This window comes from Indicator indicator, chromosome 24 (assembly GCF_027791375.1).
Source record: "Indicator indicator isolate 239-I01 chromosome 24, UM_Iind_1.1, whole genome shotgun sequence".
Taxonomy (NCBI): domain Eukaryota; kingdom Metazoa; phylum Chordata; class Aves; order Piciformes; family Indicatoridae; genus Indicator; species Indicator indicator.
In genome coordinates this window covers 12819763-12834060 of record NC_072033.1, presented here as the reverse complement: position 1 = coordinate 12834060, position 14298 = coordinate 12819763, and the positions used below count along the sequence as shown (strand labels likewise).

At 38.0% G+C, this 14298-nt stretch overlaps 1 protein-coding gene across 1 annotated transcript in view; it reads left to right on the top strand.

The window, feature by feature from the left end:
* The first annotated feature begins 3634 nt into the window (after positions 1 to 3634).
* DIDO1 (death inducer-obliterator 1) overlaps positions 3635 to 14298 on the top strand; it is a 39840-nt gene continuing 29176 nt past the window's right edge. Inside the window, exons 1-6 of the mRNA XM_054392025.1 lie at positions 3635 to 3795; positions 5995 to 6105; positions 6375 to 7293; positions 7588 to 7906; positions 10915 to 11127; positions 12329 to 12554. Of these exons, the coding sequence (XP_054248000.1) occupies positions 3699 to 3795; positions 5995 to 6105; positions 6375 to 7293; positions 7588 to 7906; positions 10915 to 11127; positions 12329 to 12554 (1885 nt within the window). The 5' untranslated portion in view covers positions 3635 to 3698. The remainder of the gene's footprint in view (positions 3796 to 5994; positions 6106 to 6374; positions 7294 to 7587; positions 7907 to 10914; positions 11128 to 12328; positions 12555 to 14298) is intronic.

The following is a 14298-nucleotide window of genomic DNA, read 5'->3' as shown; positions in this document are numbered from 1 at the left end:
AAGATGCTACAGAGCTCAGCCTGCTTAAGGAGATCTTGTTTTCTATCCCTGTTCTTGCATGTCTTGACATAGTGTAAATTTTTTAATCCTTTTGGATCACTCTTTGATGGGTTCATTTTTTTGCTGAATTCATAGGCTGAGTGTTTACTTAAGGAGCCAGGTGACTGTTTCTGTGGCAGAGGTATGTGGGTGAATGTTAACTGAACATGGGAGTAGGGAGCAAGATAGTAGCAGCCCAAATAGTGTTGTACTTTGTAGTCCGTAATTGTGGATTTAATGAGTAGTGTGAGTCCTTTGTCAATGTTATGTAATCATGTAAATTAACCCGGGGTTTGTATTCACAAATACAAAAAGAGAAGAGATTTCCACCCCCCACTCCCCGATTAAGAAACTCTTGGTTTGGGTTTCTGACTTTATTTGCAGTTAGTTTTAAAAGTTTACCCATTTTCACAGTGAAGATTGCTTACCACAGGAGCTGTTAAGCAAAACCAGAGGACGTTTTAAATAAGCAACAGTATATATATGCTTATTGTTAACTCCTTGCCTTTATGGCCCCTCATTTACAGAGAGTCTTGCCTCAATTTTTTCAGAGTACGTAACAGCCCTTCTAAAGGAGATGTGGCAGAAAGGCAGGATGATGCTGATGGGAACTATCAGGGGAACTACAGTAATTTTCGTTTTCCAGCTAGAACTTAAGAGATACGATTGTGCTGCATTAGGAGGAATAAGAGTAAGCTGATAGCTCCTTTAAAACAAGAGAAGCAGTTTGCTGCTTCATCTTAGGTTTGTCACTGTCTCAACTAAGATCAGATAGTTAACTTGAACAAAGAGACCAAAATGAGCAAAAACCAATACTGAGTTGAGAAGAGAAACAAGTATTTGTAGATTTCCAAAGTTGCCTTACACTGTAGTGAATATTTGTTTTAAGTTATTTAGTAGAGTGTTCATTTAGAAGTGCAAGCAAGCATGTAGGTTTAAAAGTATACTTGTCAGTTAAGGGTTTGTGCTTTTATGTATATTTGATTTTCCAACTTCTTTTAGCCATTTAAGTTTAGTCTACAAGAACAGATACATGTAAAGTAAGTTTGAATATTAGTCTATTTTTTAAATGAAAAATAATTTAGACCAAATGGGGAGAGGACAAAATAGAGATATTAATAATATCTCTTAATATCTATTAATAAACATCCAAGCATTTTACAGCAAATGTGGGAGGTCTGCGATTTTAGTGTTTTAAATGTACTGAATATTTATGCCTCTCAAATTTGAAGTTGTTTTTAAATTACAGTTCTGTTACAGTTTTGTTTTGTTTTGTTTTTTCCTGTAGATAATAGAGGTAATATAACAACTAGAAAACATCCACTAGCGCAAAAATCAGCACGATTCTTGCATGGAATCTATTAGTTTTTGATCATTGTTTGTGTTAAAAATGCTTTTTTATGTGAAATCAGAGCTGTGGACCGTGCAGTGTGCAGCCTTGCCACTGGATGGGGCATGACTAACATTGTGCCTTCAAAGGAGTCAAGACCTCTCCTGAGAAGAGAGGATGGTGATTCCGATTTTGGAATGCTCTGGTGAGATTGGCTCTGTGGCTCAATCATACTTCTAAAGAGCCTTGAATGCACAGACACATAACTGTGCACTCCAAAGACAATCCTTTAGACAGTTCTTCCTTTAGTATCTTACTGGATAAATTACTCAGAATGCACTTCTTGTGTGTTCTAGAGGCATAGTTTGTTTCATAGTTTAATGTTAAGAGTTGAACAAGAAGTGATTAGCTGACTTTCCCTCTTCCTTCAGGCATATCATTTAAAAGTTGCCCGATGTGTGATCAGTTGGAGATTCTGAACAGGGAGATTGAAAGGTTTTTGCAGAACTGCAGCACAAAAGACGACACTTTAAACTCAGATTGTCTTCAGCCATCAGTGACTGACTCCCTGGATACAATCACTGATTCAGACAATGGAGCAAAATACCTATTAGAGCAGGTACTGAATGCCATGAGATATGGCACTAGGATCTTTAACAGTAGTTTGTCTTTTTTTGTTTAAATTCTTCCTCTTTTTTTTGGAGTAGTTCTAGTTGGCTGAGGGAAAAATATGAATAAAGTATGTAATCCCTACAGAGAAGGTACAGGTGAAGGAAGTGCTGATACCTGTCTAGCTATACACTCAAGGTGTTTTGTTTATTTGGTTTATTTTTTTTTCTAGTTCTGCTTTGCCACAGTCATGCAAATTTTGATGCTTCTTATTCATAAAATAATGAAGTGATCCACTGGTGGAAATCAGTGGATTTGGGAAGGTATTTGCCTTTTTACCTCTCCCTATCTTTGGGACAGGGGACATGACACCTAGAGATGGTCATTGCTTAGGAAGTAAAAAGTGTTTCTAAACAGTAGTTGCTTTAAGAGTTGGAAGCTTGAGAGATTTAAGTGGTGGGGAGGGGAGAGGGGAGAAAGGAGGAGGTACTCTTTAAAAAGACAGATTATATATTGACCTGCCTATGAAGGATTATCTAACCTGTTCTTAAATTTGTGTTGCCCTACCTGAAGTATTCAGAATCGGTTTTTATTCCTTGAAAGAATTACTAATGTTGCAGTTTTTTCCTATACCTGTAGTGGCAGATCCCCTGCTTTTTTAACTGCAGATGCTAACACTCAGGGTCTGAGTTAAGTGCTGTTCTTTGCCTGATGTAGGCCAGTTAAAAACTGACTTCTGTCCTGTCCCTCTGGTCTTCCTTTTCCTTTTGGATCCCTTTCCAGTGCTCTGTAGTTTGGTAGGCTACTTTGGGTTAAATGCAGGCATTTCCTGCTGAGTTTCAAGCTCAGCAGCAGGTATAGGTAGATGTTCATGGCCATTCCGCATGTGAATTGAGACCCTGGACTAAGTAGTTATTCAGATGTTTCAAATAAATACTTTGTGATTAGGAAATGTCTTCTGAGGGTGAGATTTTTGGAAAAATGTTTTGTTATTGATACAATCTGCTGCACTCGAAATAAAGTGGCATGGAATATTCCTTAATTCTAAAGTTCAACTATAAATTTTTAGTATCCAAAACTACTGAGTAGTCACTTGGACTAAAATCCTCAAAGCTGCAGATGTCAGAATTCTGTGATGGAATTTAGTACAGACTGGTAAATCTGCCTTACAGTAACCTTAGGCATGCTAGTAGAGCTTAAAATATTCTGCCTTTTCATTAGACTGTTTAGGCTTATTAAATTTCACTCTCAGAATGCTTTTAAACACTATAAATGAAGTAGACTTGTTGATTAAGCTTGTTGCTGTTCTGGAAGCCTTCATGGGATCTCAATGGATTGCTCAGAGTAGACTCATGTTCTGCATGAGTCTAGTCAAAGGTCTCAGCTGTTGGTAAGTGGCGGAGGTGGTGTGCCTTTGGTATTGCTTTACTTGGGCTTTTCTTTCCAGTTTGTGTCTCTCTGGAAGTAGAAAACTACCAAGAAGGCAAAATAAACAGAATTTGGTTTATATTGTAACAGAAGCCAAACAGTCCCAAATTTACGTAAGCAATAGTAAGGCAAGTCCATAAAGATACTAGTGTCTTATTTTTGTCTCTCTTTTGTTTGTTTGTTTTTTGTTGTTCCCCAGGAGCCATCAGGAAAAGGAGAATTGGCAGAGTTTGGTCCTGTTTGCAGTTCAGAGCCTGAGTCTGACCTTTCTGAATCATGGGCTGGATGGATAATGCTGCATGACTCTGATCCTTTGCTGCCCTCGTCTGGCTTTCTGCTTCATTCAGCTCTGCAGGGAGAGACCATTCGAGTATCTAATGCTGTGTCAGGTAAAGCTTGTGGAAGACATTGAAGAGACTTCCTATTTCTTTGCTTTTGATCTGGAATTTAGATCTCAGAATTTCAATTACCTCTGCTTTTAGCTTTTAAGATTTCTTCATCTTCCAAGGTAAACAAAGATGTAAACTTTTAACTGTTTTGACTTGTTGCCTTGCTTCGATCACAGCCTTTTTCTGGTATTAATAGCATTTTAGTGGTATTTATCTTAAAACATTTTTAGGATTACAGTTAATGATTTTTTTACAGCAGAATTTAATGGAATTTTGTACAGGGTTGAAGCAATTTCAGCTTTTTACCTGTATACTACAGGCTGAAAATGAACTTTTCATTCTAGCTATAATGTTAAAAGTAATGACTTACTATTTCAATTGATGTTCTGGAGTCTGCTGGTTTTACAGCAACATTTATAGTCTCTCACTGGAAAGACTTTTAAGTTACAATGTGCTAGTTTTTTTTACCAGACCTGCTTGAATGTTTGTTTCCATAGCTTTGACATTTAATGTTTCTGTTGTAGCACTGTTTTATACAGTGACAGAAAACAGAGGAGTTGCACTGTAGAGAAATGTTTGATAAGGCAGAACATTAATGCAGCCGATTCGGTATATGAATTCAGGAGGCATTTATCACCACTGTACACTGCGAGAGTGGGGAAGCGCTTACTAAAGGGTGTCTCTGGAATATTTATCTGTCATATATCTGGTGTTAGAAATATTCTTTGATTCTTTCAGCAAGTGCTGTTCTTTAGGAATTGTATTCATGTTCCCTTTTAGCTTAGCTGTGCAATTCTTGAGCCAGGAATAGACATATAGCTAGCTATTAGAAAATATTCTTGGAGGAAAGTTGAGGAGTCTTTGATGTTGTTACTGGTTTTGTTTACATGGTTCATTAAAGTATACTTAGAGTTCCATGTGAGTAATGTGATTGCAATGACTGCAAAACATAGTGTCTGCATTAGAGCACTCACCTGACATGCAGCTTGTGTGAAACACTGCACCATAATGTAATACTAACTTTAATACTTGTTCTAATCAGGTAGCTCTTGAGTTACTCAAAATTCAGTCTCAGATTTCTCTCTCTCATTTGCTTTGCCTACTTAAATAAGAAAGTCTCCTAGTCTGCTGGAGAAGACTTGTGAGGAAAAAAAGACATCCTGGCTGTTAACACAGATTTTGTTTTTTTTAATTATTATTATTTTTCCTCTGTGATAGTTGAAGGTTCTTTACTGAACCTTCTTTGGGTTTGGGTATTTTTCCTGTCATTCTGGTAGATCATACAGGCTGAAACCCTTCTTGTAAAGAACCGTGGCAGGGAGCAGCCTTTCTCCAGCTTCATTCAACACAATTTTTATTTTTTTTCCCCCTAGAGGTAATTGAGATTATTTTTTGGTTTGTTCTTTCATGTTATTCTATCCATAAACTATTAGAGAAATAATGAAGGTGTTGCTGCTTTATCCTGAATACCTACTAGTGTTTCTGAATCAACTGAAAAAGTGCAGCTAAACTGTTTAATAGACAAGATGCAGACCTAGGTTATTGTAACAAGGAGGACTAGGAGTTTCCTCTTGTTTTACTTTTGGTTTAAAATTCAAACCCTCATCATTCTTTGACTAATCCTATATTATTTAACCAGTGGTAGCTTTGAATTTCTTTCAACTGAGTGTTGTTTCTACCTTGTTTCTTATCCTACTGCAGGTAATCAATAATCCTTTCTAGCAGAAAATGTTACTCATACCAGATTCAATCCTTACCTTTCAAACACTCACTGTCTGTACTGTCTCCTCAGATGACTCCTTATTCTCCTCTATGATCTTTCACGGCACTCCATTATGTAATTCCTGTATCCAGAGTAGAACTGCTATAGATCTTTGTTTTTCTTGCCCCAGGATTGGGTTCATACCATGAAAGTCCCTGGGGACTGGGCTCTCTTACCATTTGAGAAATGTAAGAAAACACCCAAAATCCTAAGGCTGCTTAATAAAATACATCAGTGTGGTGTCCAAACCTGCATATTTAACTTAGTACTTTCTCTTTGAAGGAGTTCGGTCCACTTTTTGTTAACTTGAACTTCAAGCCACTGATGTTAAATATTTCTTGCAATAATACAGTGAGATTACATCAGAATATTTAATAATTACTTAGGCTATGAATATGTTTTTGATTCTGAGTTTTGAACCTTATGTTTCTTTTCAGCATTTCAGGGTGGGGACAGTAGTGCCCATGCTATGGAACAAGCTGTAAATTCACAGCCAGTGCCATTAGAATCTGTATCTAATACTGACAACATGGAAAACAGTTCTCCTGGTAAGTTTTCTTCCTTCTAAATGGAGCAGAAAACGTGCTTATTTGTCCGTTGTGTGTGCATATGTATATACATAAATAAAAGGTTCTAACAGCTGGATTATGTTGGCACTGTGTTCAGTGATGCAGTTGTCTGCTACTGCTGTTGTATTGCATTTACAAGGTCATAAAGTGAAGTGGAGATATCACAAAGGAAGTAATACTTTGCTGGAAACCTGTAAGAAAAGCATCTCTCTTTAACTGGTGATTAATAACTATTCGCTTGTTTTTAGCATCAGTTTTGGATGAGAAAGGTGAACAAAGCAATGAGGAAGAACAAAAAAATATCAAGCCTACAAGTAAAGAGTTCAGGAAAACCTGGGGCTTTCGGAGGACTACAATTGCTAAGCGAGAGAGTGCTGGAGACGCTGATGTGGACTCTAGTGAACAGCAGCCACAGCAGCAGCAGAGCTTGAACCTCAGGCGTAGTGGCCGGCAACCAAAGCGAACAGAAAGAGTGGAAGAGTTTCTTACAACAGTAAGACGCAGAGGAAGGAGGATTGTTCCTACTGTTCTAGAGGAGTCAGGTGAAGCAGCATCCTGTCCAGCCACAGATGCTGAAACTGCTTCAGAAGACAGTGTTGAGAGCACTCCAGATACAAAACCTGTGACTCGGCGGATTGTCACCAGGAGTAGCAAGGAACAGAAAGACTCTAAAAGCAGACTGGCAAAAGAGGAGGAGGAGGACGAAGAAGAGGAAGAAGAAGCAGAGGAGGGAGAGGAAGATCATACTTCAGATAGCGACAGTGATGGGTTAACACTCAAGGAATTGCAGAATCGACTAAGAAAGAAACAAGTTGAAGAGAAACCTGTGCAGCTGATCCTGAAGGATGTACAGAACCGTGTGAGGAAAGGAAGCTCGGAACAAGATCCTACAGAAACAGGTGATGCCCAGCCTGAAAAACAAGCTGAGTTTGAGCTGCCTGTCAAACAAGAGCCTGAGACTGCAGACAGCACCGAGATTGCAAGTCAAGTGGTTGTGTCTGAGGAAGACATTAAAGATTTTCAGGTTCAGGAGGCAGCCAAGCCAGTCCTTGGCACAAAAGGGATCACAGATGAAGAACCTGAAGAGGTGCCCAAAAGCAAACCTGAGTCTGAGATTTATGACCCAAATGCACTGTACTGTATCTGTCGTCAGCCTCATAACAACAGGTAGGGGAAGGTTTAAACTCAAAATGCAGGGCAAGTAGTTGGAATTTTTCAATGATGAAAAATTAAGCCTAATGCTTACTTCTTGAGTGTATGTAGATGAGCTCTTGGGCTTGTTTGAAGGGAAATTTATGACAAATACTCAAAAGGGGGTAAAAAAAAAATGCGGAAATTAACAGCGGGGCAGAATACTGTAGTGCTACTTCAGTGGGGTACAAGATCTGCTGCTTGATGTATCTGTTGAGAGTTAGTCTTAGGCTTCACCATGTTTTCCTGTTCCTTGGATTTTCTTTTCAGGTTTATGATTTGCTGTGATAGATGTGAGGAATGGTTTCATGGTGACTGCGTGGGTATTTCTGAGGCTCGAGGGCGATTGTTGGAAAGGAATGGTGAGGACTATATCTGTCCAAACTGCACCATTCTCCAGGGACAGGATGAGCCTGTTTCAGAAGCAGACCAGCAGGAAGCTAAAGCAGGGCAAGTAAATGTGGATGGCACAGAATTCACAAGCATAGGAACAGTTGAACAAAAATCTGTGGAGGACCAAGGAATCAAGGGTAGGATTGAAAAAGCTGCAAATCCAAGTGGGAAGAAAAAACTAAAGATATTTCAACCTGTAAGTATTTAAAAAGTTTCTTATTTTTTGTGTTTCACTGAGTACTGCTATAAATCTGACTTAATTTTTAAAGGTAAATATGAAGCTGAAAAATATGCTAAATATTTACTGTTTAGCAGAAGTCTATCCATAGTTCAATTAGTGCAGGAACTAGGAGTTATTTTTAAGTAGGGGATTAAAAAAAGTACATCTAGGTGTAAGGAAATGATTTGTACTGTTCTGCCCTTTCTATACACTATTTTGGAAGTGTTCTTTAAATGAAAAATAGTAGAGTCCTGGACTAGTTTGTACAGGCTTTGAAATAATCTGAAACAGTCTTCGACATTTTCAATTCCAGTGAAGCTTTAAACATTAATAAGTGTGTGTTCAGTTAATTCCAGCTGGACTTCTCTGTACTTCTAATTAGTCTGAAGTTTTGATTTTTGTCCCAATGCTTCTTGAAGTTCTTAGTACTAGAGAATTGTTTTAACCTTTTTTAACATAAAAATGCATATTTCAAATTACTGCAAATTCTGGCATAGGATATAGAAAATTTAAACTTATGTAAATGACAAGTTCCATGTCCATCTTAAAATACAAAGAAGTTTCTTCAGCTCAATGCACGCAGATTTTAAAACTTCATGCTGTGGTGGTTGCCTTTGTACTGCCTGAGCTACTGCAGTAATACAAAATTCTGAAACATTTTCCTTCTTGCCATGCCTTGAGGAACATGGTAAGTGTATCTGCTGTTAGAATGCCACAGCTATTCCTATTCCTTTTTTTTTTCTGTACAAATTTGTTCTTTCACACCTAATCATTAAACTTTTAAATCACCTCTAGAATAAATATTACATGTTTGAGTATAAGATCCCTCTAGAGGAATCATTCTGTTGGAGAGCATTTTCTACATTTACGGAACAAGCCCTTCCACTTCTAGTCAAATATCAGAGCTGTTCCTATCAGTGTAGTGAGCTTAATGTAGAGATCAGAACAGCCTGAGCTTAATATATAAATATTTGCTGTTTGAAGATAAATGTGTAGAAAGTTATAGTTTACTCGGAAGTTGTTTCAAACATAGTTGTGGGGGGGGTGGTTCTACACATAGCTCTTGAGAGTCCATTTCTGTTGGAGCTGGTATGCATTTCACTAACAGTATTTTAAGTTTTGCCTCTGAGTGTCATGAATTACTCTTTGATACGAGCACGCTAATAAGGTATTTGAACATGTTTGGCATCTCTTCTTTAGTGAAATAAAAATATAATGATTAACTCGTTGCTCTTTATGGAAGAACTCATGTTTTAGGTATTCTTTTCACATTTGCAAATGGAACCCAACTGCTCTACCTGTGTTTGCCAGGTGATACCATGTTTTGAGAAAACTGAATAGTCAAGTCTGTGTTTAGGACAAGGGCCAACAGGCACAAACTAGAACACAGGAAGTTTCACCTGAACAGAACATAAGGGAAAACTTCCTTCCTGGATCACTGGACCAGGCTGCCCAGAGAGGCTGTGGAGTCTCCTTCTCTGGAGAGATTCCAAACTCAGCTGGTCAACCTGCAGTGGTTGACCCTGCTGTAGCAGGGGGATTGGACTGGATAATCTCCAGAGGTGCCTTCCAACCCCCACCATGCTGGGGTTCTGTGTGTTTCACCCTTTGCTCTCCCTCACACCTCAGTTACGGTCCCTCTCTAGCTTGTGTAAACTAGCACTGCTCTATCTGCAGAATTCCCTGCCCATTCTAGGCAAAATCACTGTGCTCAAATTACGGTAACTGATCAATCCCTATCCAGTCTATCTGTTATCTGAACACTTTGAGGAAGTGTCCTCTTTGTGGCTGGCTGTAAGCACCTGTAGCTGTATCATTTGGGCTAATGGTTAAGACTCCTGGAAATATGTACAAACATCAACAGTGGAGGTTTTTGTGATCATCTGAGTAAATGCCCTTAATTAGAAATGACAGCTCAGTCTGAAGTGCTTCTTGGGGAACTTGAATTAGTACTTCTTCCTTGTACATCCCTGTTAAACATGTACATGATGAAAAAGTATTTTAAAGCATAAACTTAATTTTTATGGGAAAATTCCCAAACCCAGGTTTTATCAGACTGCAGCGAATTGTCTAACTGTATTAATGACCTTTAGCTGGGGAAAAATAAACCACACAGTACATTTTTTTTTTTTTTTTTTTAAACTGGAAATACTTCTAGAAAGCTTAGTTTTGGTAATTACAAATTGCAGTTTATTGATAAGGAAGAGGCTCTCTAGAGCTCAATGTGTTGAGTCAGTTGTACAGCATTTTTAGGAGTGGCCTATAAGAGTGTAATACCTTGATGTGTTTGAGCCTAAAGAGCTTTCAGATAGTTCTAAGCTTTGTTACACCTAATGTACTCTTTTCAAGGAACAAGCTATTTTCTTATCCTAGCATTTGAAGTGCTCAATGTATAACACTTCACTATAAATAACAAGTTAATGTGAAGTAGAAGAAAATACAGACTGCATCTGCACACTTCTCAGTGTGTAAGAAGTATTAGGCTGTGGCAAAATCATGTAGAATGGTTGTGTTTAATTTTACAAGTCTCCAGCTTAAAGCTGGTGAAGCTGTAGAGCAGGAATGATTTGTACCCATGAATAGCTAAGTGCTTCCTTTGACATGCATTGTTGAGGGCAGCAGCTGATGGTGACATTAGTCAAGGGTGTTTTGGAAACCTTGCTCTTGTGAAACTAGTTCTGCATGACTAAGGACATATCTCAGATGAAATAGAGGATCAGAAAAAAGCATTTATGTGCTTGAGGAGGCCAGTCTCCTTTAGTTCACTACCAGCAAACTAACCACTGGAAAACACATTTTGAAAACATGGGGGCTGTTTCTGTGTTACCATGACTAAAAGTTGTTTTCATGCTGGCAGTTGTGCAAGTCACTAACAGTCACAGCTGCAGTCTATACGCAGCATGTAAGCATTTCCTCCTGGTCTAAAGTTATGTTTCTGTTGTTTCCTCTTTGAAGTTTGCACTCACTCCTGTTTCAATCTGTAGGTGATTGAAGCTCCCGGTGCATCCAAGTGCATTGGCCCTGGCTGTTTCAATCTGGCTCAGCCTGACTCTGTGTATTGCAGCAACGACTGCATTCTCAAACATGCTGCAGCCACTATGAAGTTTTTAAGTGCTGGCAAAGATGCAAAAGCAAAACCTAAAGAGAAGAGCAAACCAAAATCTGAAAAACCTGGCATGCCAAAATCTCAGCTGCAGGTAAGCTGACGATCCAATACGCTTGTCCTGAAGCACAGTGGCTTGTTTCTGTGCTCTCCTTTTTGAGTCAAAACTGCCAAGTTCTGCATTGAAGAGGAGCTTTCTAATACATTTTATTTTGATTCTCTAGTCTGGTTTTGTGCTTATTTAATTCTTCAGACAGTAAAAGGCTTTGCTGTCATTTAAAAAAATCTTAATTGCCTCAAGATAGAGTAATTTCGTGCTAGTGCCTTCTAGATGGCAGCAAACTTTTAGAAGTTCTTTTAATTAATTCCAAAATAATTTACTTTTGGGGGGAAAAGAGTGCCAGCAGTACATCTTTTGAAATTACAATTTAATTCCAAATTAATTTTACTTTTTAAAACTCTGAGTTACCAGACTTTGGGCTGAATTGTGAATTAACTGAATTGTGAGCTAATGTGACTGCATTGTCTGTGTGCTTTGGGGAAGCAAAACAGTGAAATCAAAGCCTTCTCCTTCCCCTTTTAAAACCACTATAAAATGGGCAGTAGTTTTTACAACCAACACCACAACTTGGTGATAAATTCTGTTGTTCTGAGGTGGTGTTTTTAACCATTCTTACCCTGAAGTATCAGTGTATATCACCTCTGCTTTATAGACTTGAAAATTAAATGAAACTGCTGTTGTTCAAAAATGCCCAGTGAGGATAACAATGTGGAGCCTACCAAAGCAGGATAAAATGGGAGTTGGGGTTGTTTAGTCTGGAGAAAAGAAGGCTCCAGAGATACTTTAGAGCAGCCTTCCTCTGCCTCAGGAGGCTACAAGAAAGCTGGGGAGGGACTTTTTACAAGAGCTTGTGGTGATATAGGATAAGGGGCACTGGCTTTAAGCTGGAAGAGGGGAGACTGATACTGGATGTTAGGAAGGTGAGGGTGGTGAGACACTGAAACAGGTTGCCCAGGGAGGTCATGGAGGTGTTCAAGGCTACGTTGGATGGGGCCTGGAGCAACCTGGGCTAGTGGATGATGTCTCTGTCTGTGGCAAGGGAGTTGGAACTAAGTGATCTTTAAATTCTGTTCCAACCCAAACCATTCTATGAATCTAAGTGTGAAATCACATCATTGTAAGTGTGTTTACTGGAGCTTACTGTAAAGGAGATGTGGGTGTGTAACTATATCTCTGCTTGTTTGTAAAATAGATTTGATGATTGTTAGTAATTAAGCTTCTTTTAATCATACAGGCAGGTTCTAAGCCTCTGTCAAACCAAAAGAGAAATCTTCCTGAGAAAAGAGAGATCAGTGTGAAGAAGACTGTTTTGCCAGCTGCCAAGACTGAGGCAAACACTCAAGCTTTTGCTAGAGAGCCAGCAGCAGAGCACAGCACACCGTCCTGGGCAAGCGATCATAATTACAATGCTGTAAAGCCTGAAAGGACTGCTGCCATTTCATCTTCACTGTTGTTCAAATGTATGTATCGCATAGGGATATTCCTGAATAACCATTTACATTCTTCTTTGAATTACCCATCCATTCTTGGCTCTGCAAGACTAGGGAGTTAGGAGTTGGGGTTCTTTATATTTATTTTTAATTTAATTTTTTTTTTAATTAATATGGCACCAAAATATTTTTCTTCACCTTCAAAGATTCTCACACGATACGCATGAATGGGAGACACTTTATAGAAGGTTCATTTGTATCATATGCCAGTTGTATGGTTAAGATGCCTGTCAATCTACCCAGCTGATTTCTGGATGAAAAACTATGTGATTAAGCTTTAAATTTTTTCCCATAAAGACAATAACAGTTTCTGATCTAGAAAAGGTAAGTATCGATATGTTTGTGCTAAGCTTTACAAAGGGGTTGCACAGTATGCACCATGAATCAAAAGCTGACTGTACTAATTTGAATTGTGTTTTTGTAATTTAGATTTGGCACTTATCTCTCAGGTCTTGCATTTTCAGTCCTAGTGCCAAGAATGAAATCTGCAACGTGGTATGCAACATTACTTTACACTTCTCCAAACAGCTTTTAACTGTCAAGAGTATCCAGGTTCTTCCTGCTGCTTCCTTACATGAAATAATTTAAGGACCATTCTTTACTTTTAAGTTTGGAGGGGAGGCAGCACTTTCTTTTTTTTTTTTCCCCTTTCTTTCTATTTATGTGTTCATACTTCACACATTCTCCACACACGCAAGAACACATCTTAAAGGGGTTATTAGGCAGAGATATTGCCTTGGATATTTTTGCAGGTTTTGAGTAGCACCCTTGTAACACACATGAAGGTAAGTAAATGCTGCTTTGTAGCCTGAAAAAGGCTTTCTTCTAATGACAGTTTTTGATTGACTCCAGATAAGTAATTTTGTGATGCAGTGGTGGAACTTCCAATGAAATCTTACATGTCACATTTACAGAACACATGACCTGGTGTCTAATATTTATTCACTTGAAGATAAATGAGTTCAGAATTTCAATTCTCAGAGCTTTCTTATCCACACTTTAGCCAATTTACATTTTATTTTCAGGAATAAACCTAGGTATTAAACATGTTGTGTATGTAAAGTAACTCATAAGTTTATAAATTAAGATGAGGGTTTTTAGATGTAATTTTTAAACAGCTCCCCTAAATTGTTGTTTATTATGATAGCACAGGGTAGCTTTTAAAAATATATTTTAATTGTATTTACCCACATCAAATATTTAAATGGTTATAATTTTTCCCTGCATATTTTGTTGCTTGGGTCCTGTGCCTTTTTTATAGCAAACTCTTTAAGATCTCTATTTTGATAAACTTGATTATTATTTTCTTTAAGTTTATCCTAAAGAAACTGTAATTTTTGTCAAAATCAGTAGTGTTTTAAACATGCCTAAAATTAGGTGAGAAAGACCTAGATGTAGCCATAAAGGATTATTTTGTGTCATATTTTTATGACACTCTCAGTTGTAATATAATTTCAAGTGTCCATATAACCATATCACTTAAAATGTCCTTATTGCTGTAGAGATTTGTTTCTAGAAGACAGAAATACAGGGTTTGAGGCAGTGAGTTTGGAGGGCTTATTTAAGGGGGAGGTAACTTGAAGTTTACCATGCTGGAGATCATACAAATTTAACCAATTCCGGCAGAAAATTGGATTTCTGTAGCTAAATTGTTAAGTTGGTTCCAAAATGTCTGTTAATAACAAATAGAAAACAACTTAGTTTGTGTGCTGAA